Genomic DNA, 25,151 nt, shown 5'->3' with positions numbered 1-25,151 from the left:
TACCTTGTGTGTATCTGGTTCTGCTTGTCTCCTTTCCCTTCTTCTGTATTTACCTCCTGTGTTCTAACCATCTTCCTGTATTTTCCAGTCTGTTCCATGTGAACAGAGCCCTGTCCTGTCTGCCTGCACCTTCTGCTCTGTTCCGCTCTGCTTGTTCACTGCCCCGGCGGTTTTGCTCCGCTCTGCTTGTTCACCGCACCAGCGTTTTTGCCATGCTCTGCTTGCTCACCGCATCTGCGGTTTCACTCCGCTCTGCTTGTTCACCGCACCTGCGGTTTTGCTACGATCTGCTTGCTCACCGCACCTGCGGTTTAGCTCCGCTTGTTCACCGCTCCGGCGGTTCTGCTGGTTCACTGCATCTGCGGTTTCGCTCTGCTCTGCTGTTCACCGCACCTGTGGCTCCGTTCCTGTGTTCCAGTCTGTACTGGTCCCTATCCTGCCTGCGTTCCTACCTGCCAGTACCCACCTGTCTGCATGTCAGCCGTGCCTGCCAGTGCCCACCTGTCGGCATGCCAGCCGTGCCTGCCAGTGCCCACCTGCCTGCATACCAGCCGTGCCTACCAGTGCCCACCTGTCAATATGCCAGTCTAAAGTGCCTGTTCCTGCATTTCCCGGTGTGGGTCAACAGCTGTGACCGGGGTCTGACCTGGAGTAGCACCTGGTCCCTCTGCTCGGTTCCTCCCTGGTTCACGGAGTCGACTGAGCCGCTGTGCGACCTTGGTCGGACCGAGTTGATACTTAGTTACGCCCCTCCAGGCACTCCTCGGTTCATGGTACAGTGGGATCACTAATCACGCTCACGACAGTCAGTCTGGGCGCGAGCGCAACAGCAAGAAAGATGGGGATTGGCATATATTAAAGGGAATGTGTCAGGATTTCACACCACAAACTATTTATATGGACATTTAACTCTTTCACAGACCATTCCAGCAATACCTTTACATGACCAGTCCATTCTTCCATTACAGAGAAATCAGCATTTGAATTGATATGCAAAAGAGGCTGTAGGGCTATCTGTAGGGCTGAAGCCTCCGTCACTCCAGCTCTATTCCCTGTCCTTCATCCACTCATCCTGCTTCACTGCCCTCCTTTATGCTGTGTGACTTCAGGCATAGGAGTGATTAGTCAGGCAGACACCCTTATAAACTCCCGACTCCCAGGCACCCTTATGAACCAACAACCCTGGACTTCATTAGCTTCATTGATTGGGACAACTTGCTAAGCTGTAGAGTCACCTGACACAAGAAACTGCAATAAAAATTATACAAACCGAACCACTCAGATGTTTGCCTCCATATTTAAATACTAGGATGTGTAATAATCATTCATACACTGGGACGGACATACTTGATAATTATATAATTACGTATGGGTTCCATTACACACTTGCTATCAGTACTGAACGAACCATCCTGCTTTCTTATCAAAGAGGGAATGGAACTGAGACATTTAACCGACATCCACACAAAAGGTTGATACAGTAGATAAAGTGCCCATATTCTCCATATGACCAAAGTTCCAGGAAACAAGTCAAGATGCTCACCCATTGGCATAAGATGATCCTTCTCATTGTTAGAGATGTGCAGTGCATGAACGGTCCACTTTTCACAAGCCAGCTGACAGGTCTCAGTGTCTCTGCAGACCCTGCTGTCCTTCCAATCAGGAACACTCCATTCAGAAGAAAACTGAAGTGCAGCACCGTTCTGAGGACAACCTGAAACTCCCACGGTGGTGTTGTGCTTTTCAAAAATAAATGACATAACCAGGTCCTACTCTGTCCTGATCTACTTTACGTCCCCTGACACATAGTGAGGTGAACTACAAGAGTTAGGTATAGTCCCGATTGGGGTACACCTTGTCGTTGTGGTATAGTTTTTATGTATGTTTTTTTTTATCAAAACCATGTTAACTAACGTACCCCATGTTATCTACATGTACTATTACTATTTACTTACTACGGGATATTTGTTGATTTTCTTTTTATCTTAGGTTCTGCTTGTTAAATGGCCACAGTGTGAATGTACATCTATGAATTGTACTTATACCAACATGTGCTTTGGTTCAAACTTTTTTGGTTTTGGTTATTTTAAACAATGTAGATAAATTTCAGTAAACAGTTTCACTTAATCAGTGTCACTTCATCTCACGACTAACGATCAACTCGGCTATGACCAACTAAATGGACATTTATATGAAAGACCACTTTCTTTTCCACTTCTCCCCACCCTGTCTGTCTGGGTTTTTTTTTTTTCAATATCTTCCTCTCTAGTTGAAAATGCAAAGAGTTAGGGAGTGATCGCTAACATACGAGATGCTGCAAATAAATTTGTATATTCCATTCCATCAGCCACGAGCGGGAGCATCTCCTCTTACCTGCCAAGAGGCACTGGAAACAATTGGGTTTCCATCGTCATCAGGGTAAAACAACGGTAATACCTGTCCTGATGAAGAAGTTTGAAACTTCGAAAAGTGTTGATCAATGAACCGCAGAAATTGATTCCGGTCTCTTCATCCTTCGAAGGCAGAGCAGTTTAACCCATTTGTTTACAGTGCCTCTTGATTTGTTCTCCGTGGGTCTGCAGCAGCTTAAATCTCTTTCAGTGGTTGTGTGCACGCAGCCCGATCAGGTGATGTCATGCAAAGTGTAGGTAAGACAAAGTGCAACAAGAAGGGATGAGGGGAAGGGAGCCCAAAAACTAGGGAAAGGGGGAGTGGAGACCCCTAGGCTGATCTAATATCACCCTGTCTGCCCTACCATCCCTATATTGGTTCCTCATCAATCGTCGAACAGGAAACCTAAGCCCTGTATATCCCTAGAGCTAACCCCAGCTAGGCCCTGGATAGGGAAGGGGGGTGGTGAGCACTAGTCAGTCCCCACTATAAACTAAAGACAACAAGGGAGACAAACAGAGGGGGGGAGAAATTAAGCTTGAGCAGACTTCAGAAAGATTACACCACACGTCCTCCAAAGCATCAGAGAGGAAGTAAGCCAACTGTAATAGCTCAAAGCCTTCACAAGGGAACATGTGGATATCACTGGCACCCTCCCTGCAGCAAACAAAGTATTCAAGCACCCAGGCCAGGGTGTCAATCAGAGCAGGAGAGAAGTAGCCGCTGGATCCTAAAGTAAGACAGATTCAAAAAGGTGTCTGTAATGCCAAACGGAGTGACCTTCTGCAACCAGCTGCAGAACGACTGTCTGCTACATCTGACACACCCATGACAGGTGAGCACGTCAGTGTACATTCTTTTCTAAAGCTTTTACCCAGATCAGACCCTACAGCGCTTTCTGTCCCTTCCAGTTTTTTTCCTCTGACCTGCCGGTATCCACAACTCTTCTCTTGATTAGCCGCTCGGGAGCAAAAACATCACATGTGCATCACGCCACAACAATGACGTTGTGCCTGGTCGGCTAATCAAAAGAAGAGCCAACAAGTAAGAGGCGGTACTCCTGCTCCCGTGAGGTGGCCACAGACCACTGTCGTGGCTGATGAAATGGGATGTGCAAATAGATTCGCAGCAATTATAGTTAATTTGTGTAACTATATTCTACGACAATCTTAGTAGGGCAGCATTCTTGTCTATAAATGTTTACTTTTTTCTTCTGGTTGATTTCATTAAAAAAAAAAAAAGAATAAAATAAACAATTGTAAAGTTAAAATCTTGAAAAATGCCACAAAAATAAGTTTTCCTACAGAATATAATTTTTTGTCCTAGATTCACTTAACATATGTTTGTATTTTATACAAAAAGTGCTTAACCCTCACTAAAAGGGTTTTTTATACTTTTGTTAGGTTTTGTTTTTGTAATGAATTTTGTGACATGACAACCAGTGACATGTAAATGACACTTAATCACATATACAAAGACTGACTGCCAAACTCTCAGTCACAACGCAACTTATCTGTCCCTAGTCACTTGCTGCTGACCTCTGCAGGCTGAAGGAAACATTGATGAAATGCTGGTGTGACCTGACATGTCACAGATGAGTCAAGATCCACCATCCAGCAACAAGCAAAAGTGAACTAAGCATCCACCTCAGTTCAGCAGTAACATTTACAATTCTGAGAGGCTCCAACTTCAGCCAAAACAATGTCAAGGAATGATATAGGAATCCCGATTGCAAGCAGGGTCTAGGAAGGTATCATCTTGGGCACGGACATCTAGAGAGCTTTCCATGATACGGACTTCTGGGAGTTCCTTCTGATGTCAACAAGTAAATCTCTGCTCTGTTATCTTGAAAATTCTGATCCCTCCATGTGCAGAATTTGTCTGCAATTTTGTTGGCAGTCACTTCTACTTGAAGGACATTTTTTAGGTCTTCAGGTTTCTGCTGTATGTAAATTATCACCTCAGGACTATGATCAATGACAGGTCTTCTACTGTGTTTGACACTTAGAAATCCAGAATTAAAAAAGGCTTCTGGGGTCTGTCACGCAATTTGTAAAAAATTGTTTAAAGACTGCAAATTTTGTGAAACAAATATACAGTACACTATGTAAAGGTTTTAGCAAGGTGTTGAAAAACATCTTGAAAAAGAGAAGTGTTAATGGTTTATTTTTATCAATTAACAAAATGTAACGCGAATGAACAAAACCGAAATCCAAATCAATATTTGGTGTGACCGCCCTTGGTCTCCAAAACTGCATCAATTCTCCTAGGTACATTTATACAGTCAGTAATCAATTATGTCAAACAGGTGATAATGATCATCATTTACATATGTAGGCTTAAATACATCACTAACTGTAATAGAGACAGATGAGGCTTAAAGAGGACTTTTCACCAAACTTTTCATGTAGAACGTGACATACAATGTAATAGTGGCTGTAGAGTGAAATAAAATATTTTGGGTTTTTGCTTTTTTTTATTTTGTCTCTCTGTTGCAGATATCAGCAATCAAAATATTTTGACCAAATAAGTTCATTTTCATTAAGTCCAAGCAGTTATAAGAGTTTTCCCTGGGAGGTGTGTACTTCTTCTCCCTGTATGACATTGCTCAATCATTAGCAGGCAGCAACACTCAGGGGAAAATAGAACACACCTCCACCATAGCCTACAAAAGTCTAATCCTGTGTGAGACATGTAATGAGGACATCAGACCTGCATGTCATTACTGACACCTTGAAGATTTCATCACAGTGTAGGGGAAGGGCAGTACAGCAGAGTTTAACTATGTCACATTGCAAACCCTTCTATCAACTCTCCTCTCAGAGTGCTGACAGCTGCTTCAAAAGGTGTCAGTAATGACAGTCAGTTCTGCTCACACAACTTGTAATTGGTCTGCATAAGGGCGTAGTCAGACAGCAATATAAAATCGGAAAGAGGTGCACGGACTGGCCGGTGGCTGTTCTGACTCAAGCATTACAGCTTCATGCATTTTTATACAGCCATCATGCTGTTGGAAAAGCTACCGGCCAGTCCGAGCACAGAGTTCTGATCTCGGTTCGATTTATACGGCCATCTAACTGCACGCTATAAGAGCAGAACATAGCGTCATTACATCTCAGACAGGAGTCTGTTCTAAGCTATTGTGGGGCATATGCTTTTCAACTCTGTGTTGCTGCCTGCCTATGATTGGGCATCGTATATGGAGAAGAAGTACATGACCCCAGTGAAAACTTTCTAATAACACTCACTTGGACTTAACAAAAAAAACAAACATTTTATTCTACTTGTCAGTCAGTATTACACTATGTGTTCAGTTCCACGTGAAAAAGCGGGTGACAATTTTGCTATAAAGGTGTAGAAGACGCATTCATGTCACAGGTCATACATCATGGCAAGACCGAGTGCAGCAAAGAGGCAGTTATATTGCATCAGCAAGGTCTCTCCCAGGCAAGAATTTCAAAGAAGATTGAGATTTGAAATTGTTATGTATAAGCTCTTTTGAAGACTCACTATGAAATGGGCAGTGCTGAAGACCATTAACGGAAAGGTCAGCCAAAGAAACTTAGTGCAGCAGATGAAACACTCATCATTCTTACTTCCCCTTCAATGTCCAGCAGTGCTATCAACTCAGAACTGGCAGCAATCAGTGAAACCCAGCTGCACCCATCTACTGTTTGGAGAAGCCAGCTCATAAGTAGTCTTCATGGAAGAATTGAATCCAAAAATCCATACCTTCAACATGAGAACAAGGGCAAGTATATCAACTGTGCATGAAAACAGAGGAACTGGGCTTCAGAAAAATGACAGCAGATTCTCTGGATTGATGAACAAAACTTTGAAATATTTGACTATAAAGGAGCAATTTGTATGTTGAAGGCCCAGAGGCACTGCAGGAAACAGTGGAGCATGGTGGAGGTTCCTTGCAAGTTTAGGGCTGCATTTAAGCAAATAGATTTGGGGATTTAGCCAGGATTAATGCTCAGAAATACAGGCAAATACTTCTCCATCATGTAATAGCATCAGGGAGGCTTCTGATTAGCTTCAACTTTATTCTGCAGCAGGACTATCACCCCAAAAATTCATTCAATGTCTTTAAGAACTATCTTCAGCGTAAAGAACTAGGAGTCCTGGAAGTGATGATATGGCCCCACAGAGCCCTCTCATCTCAACATCGAGTCTGTCTGGGACTACATGAAGAGACAGAAGTAGTTGCACAAGTGACATCCACAGAAGATCTGCAGTTAGTTCTACAAGGTGTTTGGAACAACCTCCTTGTAGAGTTTTTGAAAAATCTGTGTACAAGTGTATCTAGAAGAATTAATGCTGTTTGGAAGGCAAAGAGCGGTAGTATCAAATATTGATTTGATTTACATTTCTCATTTGTTAATTCACTTTGTATTTTGTGTTAATTGTTAAAAAATACTATTTACACATCTATTTAAAAAAAAAAAAAAAACATTCTTACTTTGCAGCATGTTTCCACACCTGCCTAAATCTCTTGCACAGTATTGCGTAGATATTATTCCATCTCTTCTTTTGCTTGTAGATCCAAAGATGATATTCCAGCAGGGCTTGTTTGAAAACCAGTGACCACAGCAGTCACTTTCCAAACTACTGGCAACATCGTTCTGTACGGACAGCATGTGACAACTGCAGCCAACATTCACTTACATACTGTTAAATATTAATTACGGATATTCATTTTATTCTTAATTCTGAATTCCGTACCATACATTGCATTAGCCATCGTGCTAGGGTTTCTAGATGACATGCGCTATTTGTGTGTATTTTTAGTTCAGTACCATATGCAGAAGAACAGGTGCTATGGGGGGGGCTATATAATCTCATGTTAGAGACAGGGGGCGGGCTCTTGCCATTTCGCAGGACACAGGACGAGAATCTATGTGTGAAGAAAACAGCTGCTGATGTAGGCCCAAGGAGACACGTCCTTTACCCGGGCACATGGTGTCATCCTGACACACGTGCTGGACACAGACAGATGCAATCTACCATCCAGGATCCCAGGGAAAGATGGGTGAATCTCAATTATTAAGCTAATTATGGACAAATGGACAATCACTCTGTAACTATTTAACTATTTTATGTATCTTCTGCAATCATTCTTTTTAATGGACAATCAGAGAATAAATCAATACATTTTTTCATAAGAATATTGTGATATTGATACTTTGATCAATCGCATCTGATAAGAAATTCTCGATAGAAAATTATACAGAAAGAAGTATTTTTTTACACATACAATGACTAGAAACAATGCCAGTGCATCAGTGAAGGTTTGGCATGGGGAAGAAGAGATGAATAGAGTATTTTTTTTAAAGCTTTCACCATACACTATATGGTCTTTCACAATGTGGCTCTGTGCCATATGTCTGACTCTTCCATTGAGGTGCACAACTTGAACATCGGAAGATTACTGAATACTAGTAATTGTGGTGGACTACTCTGAGAATACCAGCCCTTTCCAAATGATTGTAACTTCTACGATAAGAATGATTTCATGGCCAAGGTCACTGAAAGAATTAATACAGAGATACATTTTGGATATTAACAACAGTAAGACAATGGGGCACACACGGCTCAAAAAAGATTCGCAAATCACTCCTCCCTCCAAGGACAAAGTCAATAGCAACTAGGATACTACAAGTCTTAGAAACCAGAATGGACTCAGTGGATTTTCGTACACTGTGCTGGAGAATACTGAATATTTTTCACAAAAGATTACATTTGTACATGCACAGTATTATTAAACATTACAAGTTATTTTATAAATGCTTTGAAATGTAGAAATCAGGAATAATGACATTATCTACAGAAATGTATAACTACATTAACATTGTACGAGTGAATGTTAGAACATGAAAGCAAACATCCCACTGGGGTCAGATCTTTTCCCCATGCTAACTTTAGGGTGACATAAAAAAATCCTTGCATGTACAACTATAGAAACAATGTTAACACATATGGTATATTGTATGACTATTTCTAGTTGTAAATGCTAAAAAAAAAAAAGTAAGGCTAGGGATACAAGGTGACATTTAGAAATGTGAAATATATTATATACACATACATACAGTACAGACCAAAAGTTTGGAAGTTTGGACACACCTTCTCATTTATAGATTTTTCTGTATTTTCATGACTATGAAAATTGTACATTCACACTGAAGGCATCAAAACTATGAATTAACACATGTGGAATTATATAGTTAACAAAAAAGTGTGAAACAACTGAAAATATGTCTTATATTCTAGGTTCTTCAAAGTAGCCACCTTTTGCTTTGATGACTGCTTTGCACACTCTTGGCATTCTCTTGATGAGCTTCAAGAGGTATTCACCGGAAATGGTTTTCCAACAATCTTGAAGGAGTTCCCAGAGATGCTTAGCATTTGTTGGCCCTTTTGCCTTCACTCTGCGGTCCAGCTCACCCCAAACCATCTCGATTGGGTTCAGGCCTGGTGACTGGGGAGGCCAGGTCATCTGGCGAAGCACCCCATCACTCTCCTTCTTGGTCAAATAGCCCTTAAACAGCCTGGAGGTGTGTTTGGGGTCATTGTCCTGTTGAAAAATAAATGATGGTCCAACTAAACGCAAACCGGATGGAATAGCATGCCGCTGCAAGATGCTGTGGTAGCCATGTTGGTTCAGTATGCCTTCAATTTTTAATAAATCCCCAACAGTGTCACCAGCAAAGCACCCCCACACCATCACACCTCCTCCTCCATGCTTCACGGTGGGAACCAGGCATGTAAAGTCCATCCGTTCACCTTTTCTGCGTCGCACAAAGACACGGTGGTTGGAACCAAAGATCTCAAATTTGGACTCATCAGACCAAAGCACAGATTTCCACTGGTCTAATGTCCATTCCTTGTGTTCTTTAGTCCAAACAAGTCTCTTCTGCTTGTTGCCTGTCCTTAGCAGTGGTTTCCTAGCAGCTATTTTACCATGAAGGCCTGCTGCACAAAGTCTCCTCTTAACAGTTGTTGAAGAGATGTGTCTGCTGCTAGAACTCTGTGTGGCATTGACCTGGTCTCTAATCTGAGCTGCTGTTAACCTGCGATTTCTGAGGCTGGTGACTCGGATAAACTTATCCTCAGAAGCAGAGGTGACTCTTGGTCTTCCTTTCCTGGGGCAGTCCTCATGTGAGCCAGTTTCTTTGTAGCGCTTGATGGATAGCTTCCAGATGGAAAAGTGATGACCCACCAACTTTAATACATTTGATAGAAAGAGAGACGCAACATAGCATTTTTGAATATAATGCCGCCATTAGGAGTAACTCCTTCTCAAAATACTTAGAATGTTGGGATCTTTGGACCTCGAAATACTCTCCCATGTTATCAAACACAGCTTAGGTGACATGCCTAGGTTTGTTATTACCTCATCTTAGCTTTTGTGACAATCTTAATTTGAGATGATGAGGATTATGCTCAGTTTGACTTGGATTTCATTTTGGATTTTCTACTCTACTTTGCTTTAAAATACTGTCTTTATTTTATCAACCTCAACAACATTGTATGCTAATATACGAGAATCTTTTAGTTTTTATATATGTTCCCGTGTGTTATGGGAATTGCAAACTGTTGTATTCTAAATGTGAAACCCAATGTTTCTGTTTAAATATGTCTGTTCCCCCCCCCCCCTCCCTATTTTATTTATGTACTCCCTCCTCCCCTTCTTCCCATTTTATGGAAAATTTCAATAAAAATATTTTAAAACTGTAGCGCTTGATGGCTTTTGCAACTGCACTTGGGGACACTTTCAAAGTTTTCCCAATTTTTCGGACTGACTGACCTTCATTTCTTAAAGTAATGATGGCCACTCGTTTTTCTTTACTTAGTTGCTTTTTTCTTGCCATAATACAAATTCTAACAGTCTATTCAGTAGGACTATCAGCTGTGTATCCACCAGACTTCTGCACAACACAACTGATGGTCCCAACCCCATTTATAAGGCAAGAAATCCCACTTATTAAACCTGACAGGGCACACCTGTGAAGTGAAAACCATTTCCGGTGACTACCTCTTGAAGCTCATCAAGAGAATGCCAAGAGCGTGCAAAGCAGTCATCAAAGCAAAAGGTGGCTACTTTGAAGAACCTAGAATATAAGACATATTTTCAGTTGTTTCACACTTTTTTGTTAAGTATATAATTCCACATGTGTTAATTCATAGTTTTGATGCCTTCAGTGTGAATGTACAATTTTCAAAGGCATGAAAATACAGAAGAATCTGTAAATGAGAAGGTGTGTCCAAACTTTTGGTCTGTACTGTGTGTGTGTGTGTGTGTGTGTGTGTGTGTGTGTGTGTGTGTGTGTGTGTGTGTGTATGTGTGTGTGTATGTGTGTGTGTATGTGTGTGTGTATGTGTGTATGTATGTGTGTATGTATGTGTGTATGTATGTATGTATAGATAGACCCTCCCGGAGTACTTGCTAGCGAACGGGGCCTGGTCAGTCCTTGAGCAGATGGGATCTCCCCTGGCCAGGCGTAGTTGTAGGCCTCCCAAGCTGACTGTACTCTTCTGGCTACCTTGCTAGAAGCTGATGTAAGTAGCCCACGTCCCTGAGTGTACCGTGTGGTGCTCACCCGTATGGCCGGTGACTCGGGGCCTTCTAATGGCTTCCGCTCCACGATGGCGGTGCTGGTCCCACGCGTGTGACCGGGCCTTCGGGCTTCTGGGCCAGGGGACCTGAAATCCCCTGCCTGACGGATTCTGCTGCTGGGTAGAAGTTAGTCCCCACAGCCTCGGACTCCGGGTCCGGTAAAGAATCTTCTTAGTCAGGGCGAGCTCTTTAGCTGCCAGCCCCTGACTCCTTGTGACTCTGCTGCTTCCTATGCTGCTCTTGTCTCTACTCTTCCTGGACTCACTAACCCTGCCTCAGCCCCGGGTTTATACAGGGGAAGTTCTTCCCCTCCCAAGGCTGGGCAGGAGGTGTGGCATGCACAGGATCCCTGACCAAAGGACCTCCCACCTGCTCTCAGACGTAATATCTCTATCACTGTGACAACCAGACCCCTGGGGTGTCACACTCCCCCCTAGTGAAATTTAGTACTCCGGGACTAAACACTTTTTAGAAAAATATAACAAGGTATATCAAAGAACAATAAAATACAATAAGGAAACACAATAAGATGGTCACGGATGTCCGCAACCGGGTGCAGTCTTTGAAGAAAAACAAAGGTGTCCATTTCACCAACACAGGGAGACGTAACCAGGTAGGGGTCTGTCCTACCCCGAGTCCTTAACCGTCTCTAGTCCATCCTGGGTTACGCTCCAACTATATACAAAGGATTCCCGGTAAATCCACCGAAGACTCCTAAAAACAACTAGAAACACAAAATTACACACAAGCAACAATAAACAGGTAAACATTGTAAAACAACTTAAACATTTAGATCCTCCAACGTGCGGGTAACTGGCCTCTAGTGGCCCTAGTGGACCTACGGAGCTGACTGTCTGGCCCTGAACTACAGGGTGTAGGAGCTGTCAAGGGTAAACTGGGCAGCTGTCTACCGGCTCTTTGTCTCACTAGGGGTACGGCAGGCTCACTATAAGCAGAGGGTGGATTCTCCTGTTCCGCTTGGGTGGAGTCTTCTGCCTCCTGGACCGGCTGCTCTTCCAGCTCTACCCGTTGCTCCGTAGGTTCTTGGGATGATGGTTGGAGGAAGGCGAGTACGGGTACCACAACTGCACCATTGACTTGAGTCCAAGACCGAGGGAAGTCCCCGAGCACGGTACTAACCATATCTTCCCTTTCTTCCACGGGTCGATGGTCTTCCTGTTCCTCCTCAGGGTTCCTCAGTTGTTCGGGGCACTTCTTCAGGTGGTCCCGGGATACAATGGCTGTGGTTTCCCCTCCGTCTTTACTGATGGTACAGACCTTCGGGTTCTCGTGGCTTGAGGGCAGTACGGTGTACGGGTCCTTCTCCCACTGGTCGTCCAACTTGTGGAGCCGTCTCTTCCTCTTCAAGACCTGCTCTCCGGGTACCAGGGGAACAGCGGGAGCATACTGGTTGTAAGTCTTCTCTTGTCTTTCCCTAGCCTGACAGAGACTTCGCTCCACGCTCTCCTGTACTGGTGAAGTGTCCTCGGGCGTCAGGACTCCCATTTCCAGGTCAACAGGTAACTTACCAGGTCTTGCCCTCATTAGGTAAGCCGGGGTACAGTTGGTGGAACCTACCGGGATGTGGTTGTATAGGTCCACCAGATCGGGCAACTTCTCAGGCCACAGACTGCGTTCTTCCAGGGGCAACGTTTTTAGAAGATCCATTACCACCTGGTTCATTTTCTCACAAAGTCCATTAGTTTGCGGATGGTAGGGTGTCGTCCTTATCTTCCGGCAGCCATACAGATTGCAGAATTCCTGGAAGACCTCCGCTTCAAAGGCAGGTCCCTGGTCCGTCAGCACTTGGTCCGGGTACCCGTGTGGACGGCAAAAGTGCTGCTGGAAGGCTCTAGCTGCTGTTCGAGCCGTTAAGTCCTTGACGGGGACGACAACCAGAAACCGGGAGTAATGATCCACGATGGTTAACGCGTAGACGTAGCCACTTCTGCTGGGGGTCAGTTTTACATGATCCAAGGCTACCAGTTCCAACGGTTGCCGGGTGACGATGGACTGCAGGGGAGTCTTCTGGCTGGCCCGGTCCTTCCTTCTCAGATTGCACGGGCCACAGTCTCTGCACCACTTCTCGATGGTTCCCCTCATGCCTACCCAGTGGAACCGCTCGCGCAGCAGGAACTCCAGCTTTTTCCACCCGAAGTGTCCAGCTCCGTCGTGGTATGCCTCCATCACCATGGCTGCGTCTCTTCGTGGCACCACTACTTGCCAGAGTAGCTCATGCGTCCTGGAGTTAACCATTCTGCGGCACAACTTCCCCTTGTAAAGGAACAGTCGACTCTTCTCTGCCCATAGTTGTTTGGCTTCCTCTGGAGCGTCTGATTCCAGGCTAGCCTCCGGGCGAGTCAGCATCTCCTTCACCAGTCGGACGGCAGGGTCGCTGTCTTGCGTTTCCGCCCAGTTGTAGTGAGGTAAGGGGTTCAACGTAGCAGCCTGCTTACTCCTTACCCGGTGGGAATACTGGATAGTCCCATGACGGTGGAACGCAGGGAGTTCAACTTCTTCCAGTCCCTCCGGATCTTCTCCTCCGTCCGGCAGGTTGGGCATCCTGGACAGGGCGTCCGCGTTGGTATTGGAGCGCCCTGCCCGGTATTTAATTGTGAACTCGTAGTTGGACAGACGGGCCATCCACCTCTGCTCCAGGGCACCGAGTCTTGCCGTGTCCAGGTGTGTCAGCGGGTTGTTATCCGTGTATACGGTGAACCGGGAAGAAGCGAGGTAATGCCTAAAGCGCTCGGTGACTGCCCATACCACGGCCAGGAACTCTAGCTTAAATGAGCTGTAATTTTCGGGGTTCCTTTCGGTGGGTCGCAGTTTTCGGCTGGCATAGGAGATTACTCGTTCTCTCCCCTGCTGAATCTGGGACAGTACGGCTCCTAGCCCGATGTTACTGGCGTCGGTGTAGAGGATGAAGGGCTGGCTATAGTCCGGGTACGCCAAGATTTCATCCCCCGTGAGGGCCATCTTCAGCTGGCGGAAGGACTCTTCTTCTAGCTTTTCCCATTTGAAGGGCGGCTTCTGGTTCTTGGCCTTCCGGGACTGGCCTATCAGGAGGTCCTGCATAGGTGCTGCCTTTTTGGTGAAACCGGGAATAAACCTTCGGTAGTAGCCTACCAACCCTAGGAACTGCCGCACTTCTTTTACGCTGGAGGGGCTTGGCCATCCCTTAATTGCGGTGATCTTATCGGGGTCGGGAGCCACTCCGTCAGCGCTCACCACGTGTCCCAGGTATTGCACCTTTGGTTTCAGGAGGTGACACTTGGAGGGTTTCACTTTTAGGCCGTAACTCGCCAGAGCTTCGAACACCTCCGCCAGGTGTTTCAGGTGGTCCTCATAAGTTTTGGAGTATACGATGACATCGTCCAGGTACAACAGGACCGTCTCGAAGTTTCTGTGGCCCAGACAGCACTCCATTAATCGTTGGAAGGTTCCTGGGGCGTTGCAGAGTCCGAACGGCATGCAGGTGAACTCGCTAAGTCCCATCGGGGTGGTGAATGCAGTCTTCTCCCGGTCCGCCTCTGCTACAGGAACCTGCCAGTACCCGCTAGTGAGATCCAAGGTAGAGAAGAAGTTAGCAGATCTTAAAGCAGCCAATGACTCCTCTATCCTTGGTAAGGGGTACGCATCCTTGTGTGTGATACGGTTGATTTTCCGGTAATCTACACACATCCTCATGGTGTTGTCTTTCTTTTTGACTAAAACTAGTGGGGCTGCCCAGGGGCTACAGCTATCCCGGATTACCCCAGCCTCCTTCATGTCTCTAAGCATCCCCTTGGCGTGTTGGTAATGTGCAGGGGGTACGGGTCGATACCTCTCTTTTATGGGAGGATGATCTCCCGTGGGGATGCGGTGTTCTACCCCCTTGACTCGCCCGAAGTCTAACGGGTGTTTACTAAACACTCTCTCATACTCTTGAACCACCCGATAGACTCCTTGTTTCTGGTGTGAGGGAGTGGAGTCAGTACCCAGATGTAGTTGCTGACACCAGTCCTCCATGTCTTTCTTAGAGCCGTTACCTTCCTCCGGGTGAGATGGAGGCAAGGGCTCCACAGATTGTATAGAATTTTGATTAGTGGTATATAATTTGGCTAGCGTGGCATACCGGGGCAGGTACACTTCCCTCTCCCCGATATTTATTATGCGAACGGGCACCCTCCCATGGCGTACATTGACCACCCCCCGTGCTGTCAAAATGGTGGGCCTACTGTCTGAGTAAACTGGTTCTACCATTGCCTGGTAATCTCTACCTCTCAGACCAATAGCTGCCCGGCACCAAATCATCATTTCACTTTTTGGGGGCATGGCAATAGGAAAAGGGTCACACATTCTTACGCTACCAATCTCACCGCCGGAGAGTTCCACTTGTTGCCGTTGCATCAGTGCCCGGATCTCTTTCTGGAGCACCCGCTGCTCGCCGGAGCTGGCATTCTTGGCAACCTGCTGTAAAAGGAAAATCACCTCTGCAAGACAATTTTCAATTACATTAGTTCCTAGAGTTATTTTTGGGTGACTCTCATGTTTGTCAATATCTACAATGATCAGTCCCTGTGCGGCCAGTTCGACTCTACCAATTTTGATGGTCACCTCTTTAAATCCGATCTGTGGCACGGGCTGACCATTGCTGGCGATGATACTCAAGTCGTCGTCAGGGTAGCGGGTAATATCCGAGTCATTCCAGTACTGCTTGAAGAGCACGTACGGGATGGTGGTGACCTGTGACCCGGTGTCCAGTAGGGCACTCATGGGAATGCCATCCAGTACCACAGGCAAGACTGGACGTCCTCCCACATATCTGTCGCGCCAGTTCGATGGGCCTGGTGATCTTTTTCCTGGGGGTTGGCCCTCTACCCCAGGTTGTGCCCGTTTAAAGAACAGTACCTTTCCATATGTCCGGGTTGATTGCAGCGGCGGCAGATGGGTCGTCCGTCCTCGCTGTATCGGTCACTGGGTCTTCCTCTGGCCGGTGGGGTCCTCCTTGGTCGATGCCACGGGATGTCCTCCGGTCCGGATGCCAGCTGGATCTTCCCTGGAGTGGAAACCTGTAAAGACTGCACAGTTCGGGTTAGCGCAGCAACGCTTTTAGCTAGCTCTTGGACCTGATGGTGTAGGTCTGGAGCCGGGTCATTGTCCAAAGCCTGCGCATCAGCTCCCACAGGCCCTGCTGACAAGGGCGCCGCCTCCTGGTAGTAAGTGGTAGTGGGGCGTCTGTGGGTCACAACGCCACCTGGTGCCGGTTCTCGGAGCACCCGGATGGCTCTGTCCTTGAACTGTGCAAATTCTAGATGAGGGTCCTGTAAGGCCATTGCCCGCAACTGGGTGCGGTGGGCATTGCAATATAAACCCTCTATAAATTGTTCGGTCAACAGCCTGTCCTCGTTTCCCACTCCATTAGGGTCGGTCTGCTTAATGGCCCTCAGGGCCTCTTGTAGGTTGAGTGCATAGTCCCTTATACTCTCATGCGCTCGCTGCTTGCACCCGTAGAATCTAAGTTTAATCTCGGCTGAGGTGCGGGTATCAAAGGTGTCCTTCAGCCGGGTTAGTATCCCTGCGACAGTCTTCCTCCCAGGTGGCCAGGATTTTACTTCCCTTTTGGCTGCCCCAGTTAGTTGGGCCACCAGGATGCTCACTTTTTGCTCTTCTGTGAGGGGGTACACCTGGAAGAGGCTATCCAGCTTTTCTCTAAAGTCATGCAGGGTATGTGACTCCCCTGAGTACTGGGGTAGCCAAGCTGCTCCCGGGATATAGGGCATGGTGAAGGGCATAACTGCAACAGCGGTAGCGCTGGCGGGGGTTGAGGCAGTGGAGCTCTCCTCCGTATCCGACATCTTCCTCCCCCCTAGTGGACCGTGGCCTACCTTGCGATGATCCTGTTCCGTAGGCCGCGGCTCCGCAGTGGATCGTCAGGGTTGAGGACCTTCCGTCGCGCTCCTGTGACGTCGGCGTCTGCTGGGCTCCTTCCAGGACCTTACGCAACGTCCGGACGTGAGGCGGGGCTTCAGTTCTCGCGCGCTTTCGGAGTCCACGCCCCTCTTCTTCCCGCGCGGCGTCCTCAAGATGGCGTCCAATGGCGGGAAAACTCCACGGATGGCGGGAAGAAGGCTGAAGATGGCGCCGGATGGCGGGAAACTTCACCGATGGCGGGAAGAAGGCTGAAGATGGCGCCGGATGGCGGGAATCTTTCACCGATGGCGGGAATCTTCACCACTGGTAAGTTTGAACAGTCTTTGCTTTTCAGGCACGCAGTACCCGGTGGTTGCGGGCACGTGATCCTGCCGACTACGCCAAAGTTGACGCGCCCCTGGGCCTGTGTCGCGCTGCGTTGCGCACGCGGGAGCTTACCCGGAGCCGGATCTGTTTAGGGTTGTAGTCTCGTGGCGGTGACCCGGTCCGTGCCCAGGGAGTCAAACTGGACGGCAGTCTGTTAGCGGTAGAAAATGGTTGATGACTACGCCACCCGTTGAATGCAGCCAGGGGGCTGCTGCTGCAGGGCAGACCGCTGAGGCCGGTGGAAGGATGGTGCAGCGTGATAGTATAACCCCCAACGGGAGGGGTATGGCCTCAGGGCAGCCGACGTGGATGATGGGGGTAGCAGGAACCACTCAGAGACGGTATGGTAGCGTTCAGGGTCTTTACTGGTAACAACGATAGACCCTCCCGGAGTACTTGCTAGCGAACGGGGCCTGGTCAGTCCTTGAGCAGATGGGATCTCCCCTGGCCAGGCGTAGTTGTAGGCCTCCCAAGCTGACTGTACTCTTCTGGCTACCTTGCTAGAAGCTGATGTAAGTAGCCCACGTCCCTGAGTGTACCGTGTGGTGCTCACCCGTATGGCCGGTGACTCGGGGCCTTCTAATGGCTTCCGCTCCACGATGGCGGTGCTGGTCCCACGCGTGTGACCGGGCCTTCGGGCTTCTGGGCCAGGGGACCTGAAATCCCCTGCCTGACGGATTCTGCTGCTGGGTAGAAGTTAGTCCCCACAGCCTCGGACTCCGGGTCCGGTAAAGAATCTTCTTAGTCAGGGCGAGCTCTTTAGCTGCCAGCCCCTGACTCCTTGTGACTCTGCTGCTTCCTATGCTGCTCTTGTCTCTACTCTTCCTGGACTCACTAACCCTGCCTCAGCCCCGGGTTTATACAGGGGAAGTTCTTCCCCTCCCAAGGCTGGGCAGGAGGTGTGGCATGCACAGGATCCCTGACCAAAGGACCTCCCACCTGCTCTCAGACGTAATATCTCTATCACTGTGACAACCAGACCCCTGGGGTGTCACATATGTATGTATGTATGTATATATATATATATATATATATATATATATATATATATATATATACACACACACACACACACCCACACATATACACATCTTACAGTCATCAGAAAAAATGGGTAAGACTTTCTGAGATATTAAGATCATATAATTCAAGTGACATCTCTTGCAGGGCAGCGCTGGTCTCTGCTTACCGGGTAATCTTGTTGCAATATGCACTGACAGTGCTCTCTTCCCAGCTCCTCACTTCTCATCAGAGCCTGCAAGGGAGCGCATTGTCACTGTGCATTGAGAAGAATGTTACACGGTGACGAGATCCTACTGAGCACACGTCAGAATTGACAACAGACATGCTCAGTAGATAAGGGACTAGCCCAGCCCCTGAAACAAACGTTATTGATGACGCTTCATTTCAGGGTGGGGACAGAGACTGCAGCAGTGACCTCAGCCTCTGCCACAGATGAAGACTCCTTTGATTATCCCAGCATGCACTGGGGGTTCGCAAACTAAGTGTCAACAAATGGCAATTAGGTAAAAAAATAAAAATAAAGCAGTTCGATAGTGTAGCAAAGTGAACGGTAGGGAGTTTTTAATTAAAGTGTATTAGAAAAGAGATTAGATTATAATATTTAATAGACAGACATTTAAGATTAACAACAACTACAACTGCAATGTGCATAGTCTATTAAAATTGGATAATTGCCCTATTTGGAAGGTACAGATTCTGCTTCCAGAGATTTAGATGATGTACATCTTACAGGCTAATCTTCCTGGCAAAATGATGCACAGTTTCTTTTTTTACAGAAGGACGAAAATTACTTCTCCACTGGTGCTTTTAGGTAAGCCAAAGTTGCACTTCAAAAAGTGCATCTTTGGTATATCGTTAACTCAACCATCCATTTTGGTGCCAACATAGGCCTACTTAAAAAGGTCCTTATGGTCAGTATCAGCAAATGTTATGCACCACTCAGTGGATGACAACATAGCATGGTTTCCCAGGCAAAGGAACATCTACACCAACTGCAAAATGACAGATGCAGCATCAGTTCCCACCGTTGGGGCACAGGATTACAAACCACAGATGTGATATCAGGCACTAATCATCTTTTCTCATTATAACAACTACGGCTTTTAACGGAGCACTAGTTTGGATGGGTTTCCAGCCCCAGAAACAACTTTGATTACCTATTTGCCATTTCCAATGTCAGATTACTGCAAGAGTCAGTGATGAGGCAACACAATCTCTAGAGAAGGTTAAATACCAGGAAATGTCAGCGCAGGACTGATAGGAAGATTGGAAAGGGGAGAACCACTTATTTTAACATTTTAGAACATCGCTAAATAAAAAATGAATTGGGTATAAAACCTTTTTTCAGGATCACAATGTAAAGGTAATAATACATTTTAGTGATGTTTGCTAGTAGGTAACGTGTCATGCCAAGTAATATTGTGCACTAAAAGATCTATAATGGTAATATTCTGATCGGGAAATATTCGGTAGTAAAAATGCAGCTTAATGATAAGTTTATAAATGAGGAAAAAATGTATAAGGCTAAGTGCCCACGATGCAGAAATGCTGCAGATTTTTTCCGCATCTCCTTGACAGTAAAAACGCATGTGGATTTTACATGCGTTCTTCCTGCCAGGTAGAAGCGTTTGTCAAGCGTTCTTCACATGCATTTCCGCATGTGGGTTATCAAGCGCTTTTCCAAGAGATTTTAGCATCACTTGGAAAAGTACTTGACAACTTGGTCACACTATATAAATCCATGCAACCGACATGGATTTATATAGTGCGACCAAGTAAATAGTTAAAAAAAAAAGAATACAAATGCTAAAAAATAAAAAAAACATTATACTCACCTTTTGATGGCCCTCAATGTTTTCTCCGGTGCGTCCGGTCTCTTGTACGGCTCGCGGTAGTGTAAAAGGACCTTTCAGGACGTCATTTAGTCATGTGACAGGTCACACGACCGCCGACGTCAGCGGTTGCTTGACCTGTCACATGACTAAATGGCGTCATGGAAGGTCTTTTTACACCATTGCGAGCCGCCGGGGAGCCAGGACGCATCATACAGGAGACCGGGGGCCATCAGAAGGTGAGTATAATGTTTATTTTTTATTTTAAATTCTCTTTTTTACAGGTATTATGGTACCCGGGTCTGGATGAGTCTCCTCTTCTCCAGACCCGGGTACCATCCGCACATTGAATCGCTTCATATCCGCATGTGCACATGTAGTCATGCAGATATTAAACGATTCAATGCAAGTCAATGGCAGCAATTACGCTGCGTGTTCGCAAAATTAATGGACATGCTGCGTATTTTTTCTCAATGATAATCCGCAGCAGAAATTTCCGCAGCATGTGCACAGCATATAAGGATTATCATTGGGGACCATGGGGCACGTATTACCAAGCATTTTTTAAGCGTTTTCGCTGCAGAAATTCCGAGGCAAAAACGCATAGTGGGCACGCAGCCTAAGAATGCAATGGATTATGATTTTACATACCATCCAAAATAATGTTTCTGTGGCCAAGTTGGAATACTGCTGGATTGTAGAAAGCACACTGAATATAAGGCATATCAGCACAATAAGAAATCTGCAAAAAGAAGAAAATAATCAGAAGTCATAACAAGAAAACCTCTAAAGTGAAATAAATTAGGTTTCATTTGAGTCCAATATTATTACAACATAACTGTCAAAACCAACTAACATCCAAAAAATAACACTTTGCTGAACAATTTAGAATTTAAACTTGTAGCAGTTTCGTTTTCCAACCTACTGTAAATACTGATAGGACGATTGCCCATTTTAGTAAAAAAATATATATATATTTTCAGTATAAACAAGATAAAACAAAAACAACAGCCAACAATGTAAAAAAAATAAAAATGTATTTTTTCAATGGAAATCGGCATCAAGCATATATTTTAAACAGGCTTTCAGATCTGATGGAGCTTGGAAGCGATTTTTTTAAACTTTTTATCACGTGCAGACTTTTTGTTTTACAGAATTTTGGCCTGAGAGTTCAGGCTTGTGCAGATGGAGTTTTCCGAGGAGTTCTTGAAGCTGAAACAGAGGAAACTCTCCAAATCCTCCTCCACATTGCAAAACTCCTCAAATCTTGGAGGTTCTGCTCAGTTTCTCCCCCGAAAACTCAGCAGAAACACTCCATATGCACATAGCCTAATAGGCCAGTTTTTTTCTGTACCTTTCTGTATAAATAGCAACTTGATTTCAATTGGAAAACCACAAGGTGGCAATACAGAGTATTTGGAGTGGTTTTGATGTGGATTTTGGAGAGGATATGATCCACATAAAACCTCTGTGTGAACATCCTCTGGTATAAGCAACATCAGACTCCTTGTTCTTGTGCTTTATTGAAATCCAAGTATGGCCAAGCTAAATGAGCATGTACATCAGGCAGTCAGGGGTTTGAGCTATGCCAATTAAAAACAGTTACTGAATGTCTATATCGATGTCTACATGTGTCTCATCAATTAATAATGTGTGTGTAACTATCCACAAGAGTAAGAACCAATGCAAAATCTCAACTGTTCATTTTTTTGTGTTTTTTCCTTTAGGGCAGCCAAAGTAACACAAGTAAAATAATAAAATTGCTTTTTATGTGCAGAAATCTATCAGCTCTGAACTAAAAAAACAAAAAAACACAAAACGTCCCGTGTCAAGTCTGCACCACAAAAAAAAAAAAGGAAAAATGCAGCAAAAACATTTGCAGATTGCTATTGTCTGTTTTGTGTGGACTCCTGCAAAAAAAGATTGAGCATTTTCACATATGGAAAAATGAACTTAAACTCTGTTCCTCGTGGCTAATAGAGATTTCACGGACTCTCAGCCCGAGTTATTGTTGCAGGGGTCAGTATGGTGCTTTGTTTTTTGTGCATACCCGTCAGTCAATCAAGTGGGATCTGATTCATCTTTCAATAGGCATAGGGGTAAGAGTGGAGTGCAGTGTGGTGGAGAGATCTGTGGAAAGTGAGCGGCCCATGTCACTATAACCAATAAATCCAGGAACTCTAGAAACCAGATGGGATATTAGGATGAAAGCAGTCTCTGAACACCTCCAAGACAGTGAGGAGCCAGTGGCAGCCATGGCTGCAGAGTCAGTTCTGAGGGTGTGGATAGTCGTCACTCCTCACATCAATGAGAGAGGGAGCGGTTTCTGTCACTTTGTCCCTGTAGATATACTTTCTGTGCTTACATTAGTTGAGCCTGCTTGTTACGTCTGGATGTGAGGTATATCTGGTTACTCAAATTTGTGCACGGCTGTACATGTTGCAATGTAGAATTGCTTTGAATGCCATGATGCATTGATAATGGACTGCATTCACTGCAGAATGGGGATAGTCATCTTACTTGAGTTACAGGCTATTGTGTCTTTTAAAAAAAATATGATCTATTATACTTTATAGAACTTTGTAATGACTACCAGGGATCAGAGGTCAAATTGTATATCATGCATGCTGACTGCTGTTATGACACCTTTGACTAAGTGAGAGCACGCAACTTGATTGATGAGAATTTAGACAAGAGCTGAGGTTCTAATGGTAAGGAGTCTGCTGAGAAGGTGCCAGGTAGTCCACAAGCTGCCACTTACTAGAGATGAGTACATACTCCTGTGATTGCTGCAGTCCTGCGTTTCAAGATTAAAGCCAAACTAACCATGTACAGGCTGGAAGAACCATCAGCTACGCCAGAGGCACAGATGGGTCCCACCAGGTTTTACAGATATCTCATAGTTGATTGTCATTCTAAGTACTTGTGCACATGACCATAAAAATCGGACGAGTGCCATCTGTGGTTATCCTGGGGTTGTGCACATGTCCGATAACACTCAGCCATTCATGTCTATGGGTCTGTGGAAAAAAAATCAGACCATGGTCTGATGACAGAGTAAGGTCCAATTTCCACGGATTGACAGAATGGAGAAGATGCAGAATTTTTATTCTCCACATCCGTGAAAATCGGATCACACTCTGATCAGAGTGTGATTAGCATAATCGGACCGATTTTCTCAGAAGAGAGAAAAAGGACTGTGTGACCATAGCCCAACTTGCAAAATTGCCAACCTTATAAATTTACAAAAACAAACAAACATTCTTCAAAAAGATTTGTATTTTATTTTCTAATCTCGGAAATCTAAAAAACTCGAGCTCTTCTAGTGAAGTGAAGAAATGTTAAAACTTGCATTGTGTAGTGTTGAGAGAGATGTTTAGAGCCCTAGTGATCTTGTAAAGACTCCTCGTGCTAACATAACATTACACTTCTCTAAATGTCATGTTACACATTAAACTAAACACTTTAAAGTGGCCAAAAAAGTAATTTTCCACTGAGTGTCTGGTTCTATTTTTACTCTCGGACACATATGTCTTCCATGCCTGTTCTACAGAAATCCACTTGTACAGTTGATGCAATCAAACCTGTAACGCTGCCTAAGGGATATTTATTTTGGCATGTTATCTGCTGGTATTTCAATATTTTGAGTTGGCGTTGGACACCATCTCTCTGCTCGTACTTCCTTGTGAAGAGTGAAATAAAACACACAGTCATATTATACCAAAATTATTTCACAACCATCATCACTTATTTCCACATGGTCACCGAGGTCATCAGATGCCATAGTAAAACATATCAGTATTGTTTCAGGCGTCAGATGGAATTGGATGACGCACTGATTTGTCTTTGTATTGTCCATCCTTGATCCAGTTACTACCTAGCTGGTAGTATCATTCTTCATTTACTCATCGTTCCCCATTGAATTTGCAAACTCAAAGGGGGGAGAGGGAATAAAAGTTTTCAGCTGATGGAGCATTTGGCTAACAGTAGAGATGAGAGGATCAGACAAAGTGCAAATTCGCCTGCTCAAATGGATTTTCCCTGGAATTCTGATTTGCGGAGAAGTTATTCTGCGCAAATTTAATGTCCCATAATATGCTCTGGGGTTGTGGCGCCCCTGCGGGTCCAGTCGTCACAGAGGTACTGCATCTCAGTCAGAGGTGTGGTACCCCACTCTCAGGTAAGGAGGGAGCACTACACGGGACCCACACACTCACATCCAACACACACCACTCCTGAGGGAAGGGCAAAATTGCTCTTGAGGGAGGGTGGAACTAAGTGGAGGTGGGTGGAGGAAGTAGTTCAGGGGAGCACTGACAGAGCAGTATAAAAGGAACGGTGGAAACATCTAGAAGGAGTTGTTGAGTGGAGAGTTCTGGCTGAGGGCCAGTCTCCTGTTCTAGTGCTTGGAGCAGGCGAACAGTGCAGTGGAGAGTGAGGAGTAGGGCCCAGTGAGTGGGGCCCAGCAGGAGGAGAGTGAGGAGAGAAGAACGGAGCAGGGAGGAGGGCTCCAGAGACCGAAGGGATCCGAGGGGCACGGCGAGTGTGGGAAGCCACCTGTGCGCCCGTGTTCACGCTGACGTGGAGGGATCAAGGCCGCAGTAGGGGACTGGCCCCAGACTAGTGGAGTACTTTAAGGCTCAGCTAGAAAACCGGAAGCTGCGGTATCTTTATGTGCTGTAGCCAAAATCCACACAATCGCTGAAAAGGAGACCATATAGGACCAAGGGGACAGACCAGACGTCGCCCGACAAGGCGTGTCAGGGTCACCTCATCTAATACTTCCCGCTCTCCTCTGCAGGCGCTCCTCTCCTCACCATCACCCATCCGGTCCTTGTGGCATCCTTTAATCCTCGACGCTCACGCTGAAATCTCCAGGGCTTCTGTCACTGATGAAGAGACAGTACTGTGCAAGCTCGTGGAAGATCACAGCATCATGATATATGCAGCAGCCTTGCACACGCATGCGTAGATCCATCCCGGGTTTCATCAGAGCCAAAAGT

At 45.6% G+C, this 25,151-nt stretch overlaps 1 protein-coding gene across 2 annotated transcripts in view; it reads right to left on the bottom strand.

Annotated features, from left to right (window-relative positions):
• KCNQ1 (potassium voltage-gated channel subfamily Q member 1) overlaps positions 1 to 25,151 on the bottom strand; it is a 198,057-nt gene that overhangs the window by 40,756 nt on the left and 132,150 nt on the right. For both annotated transcript variants that reach the window (XM_073658048.1, XM_073658047.1), the window contains one exon: positions 20,800 to 20,890. In XM_073658048.1, coding sequence (XP_073514149.1) covers positions 20,800 to 20,890 — 91 coding nt within the window. The remainder of the gene's footprint in view (positions 1 to 20,799; positions 20,891 to 25,151) is intronic.

This window comes from Phyllobates terribilis, unplaced genomic scaffold (assembly GCF_046119375.1).
Source record: "Phyllobates terribilis strain yellow unplaced genomic scaffold, ASM4611937v1 Scaffold_13__5_contigs__length_258822181, whole genome shotgun sequence".
Taxonomy (NCBI): Eukaryota; Metazoa; Chordata; class Amphibia; order Anura; family Dendrobatidae; genus Phyllobates; species Phyllobates terribilis.
The sequence above is the reverse complement of the archived record's forward strand: the minus strand, read 5'-3'. Positions and strand labels throughout refer to the sequence as shown.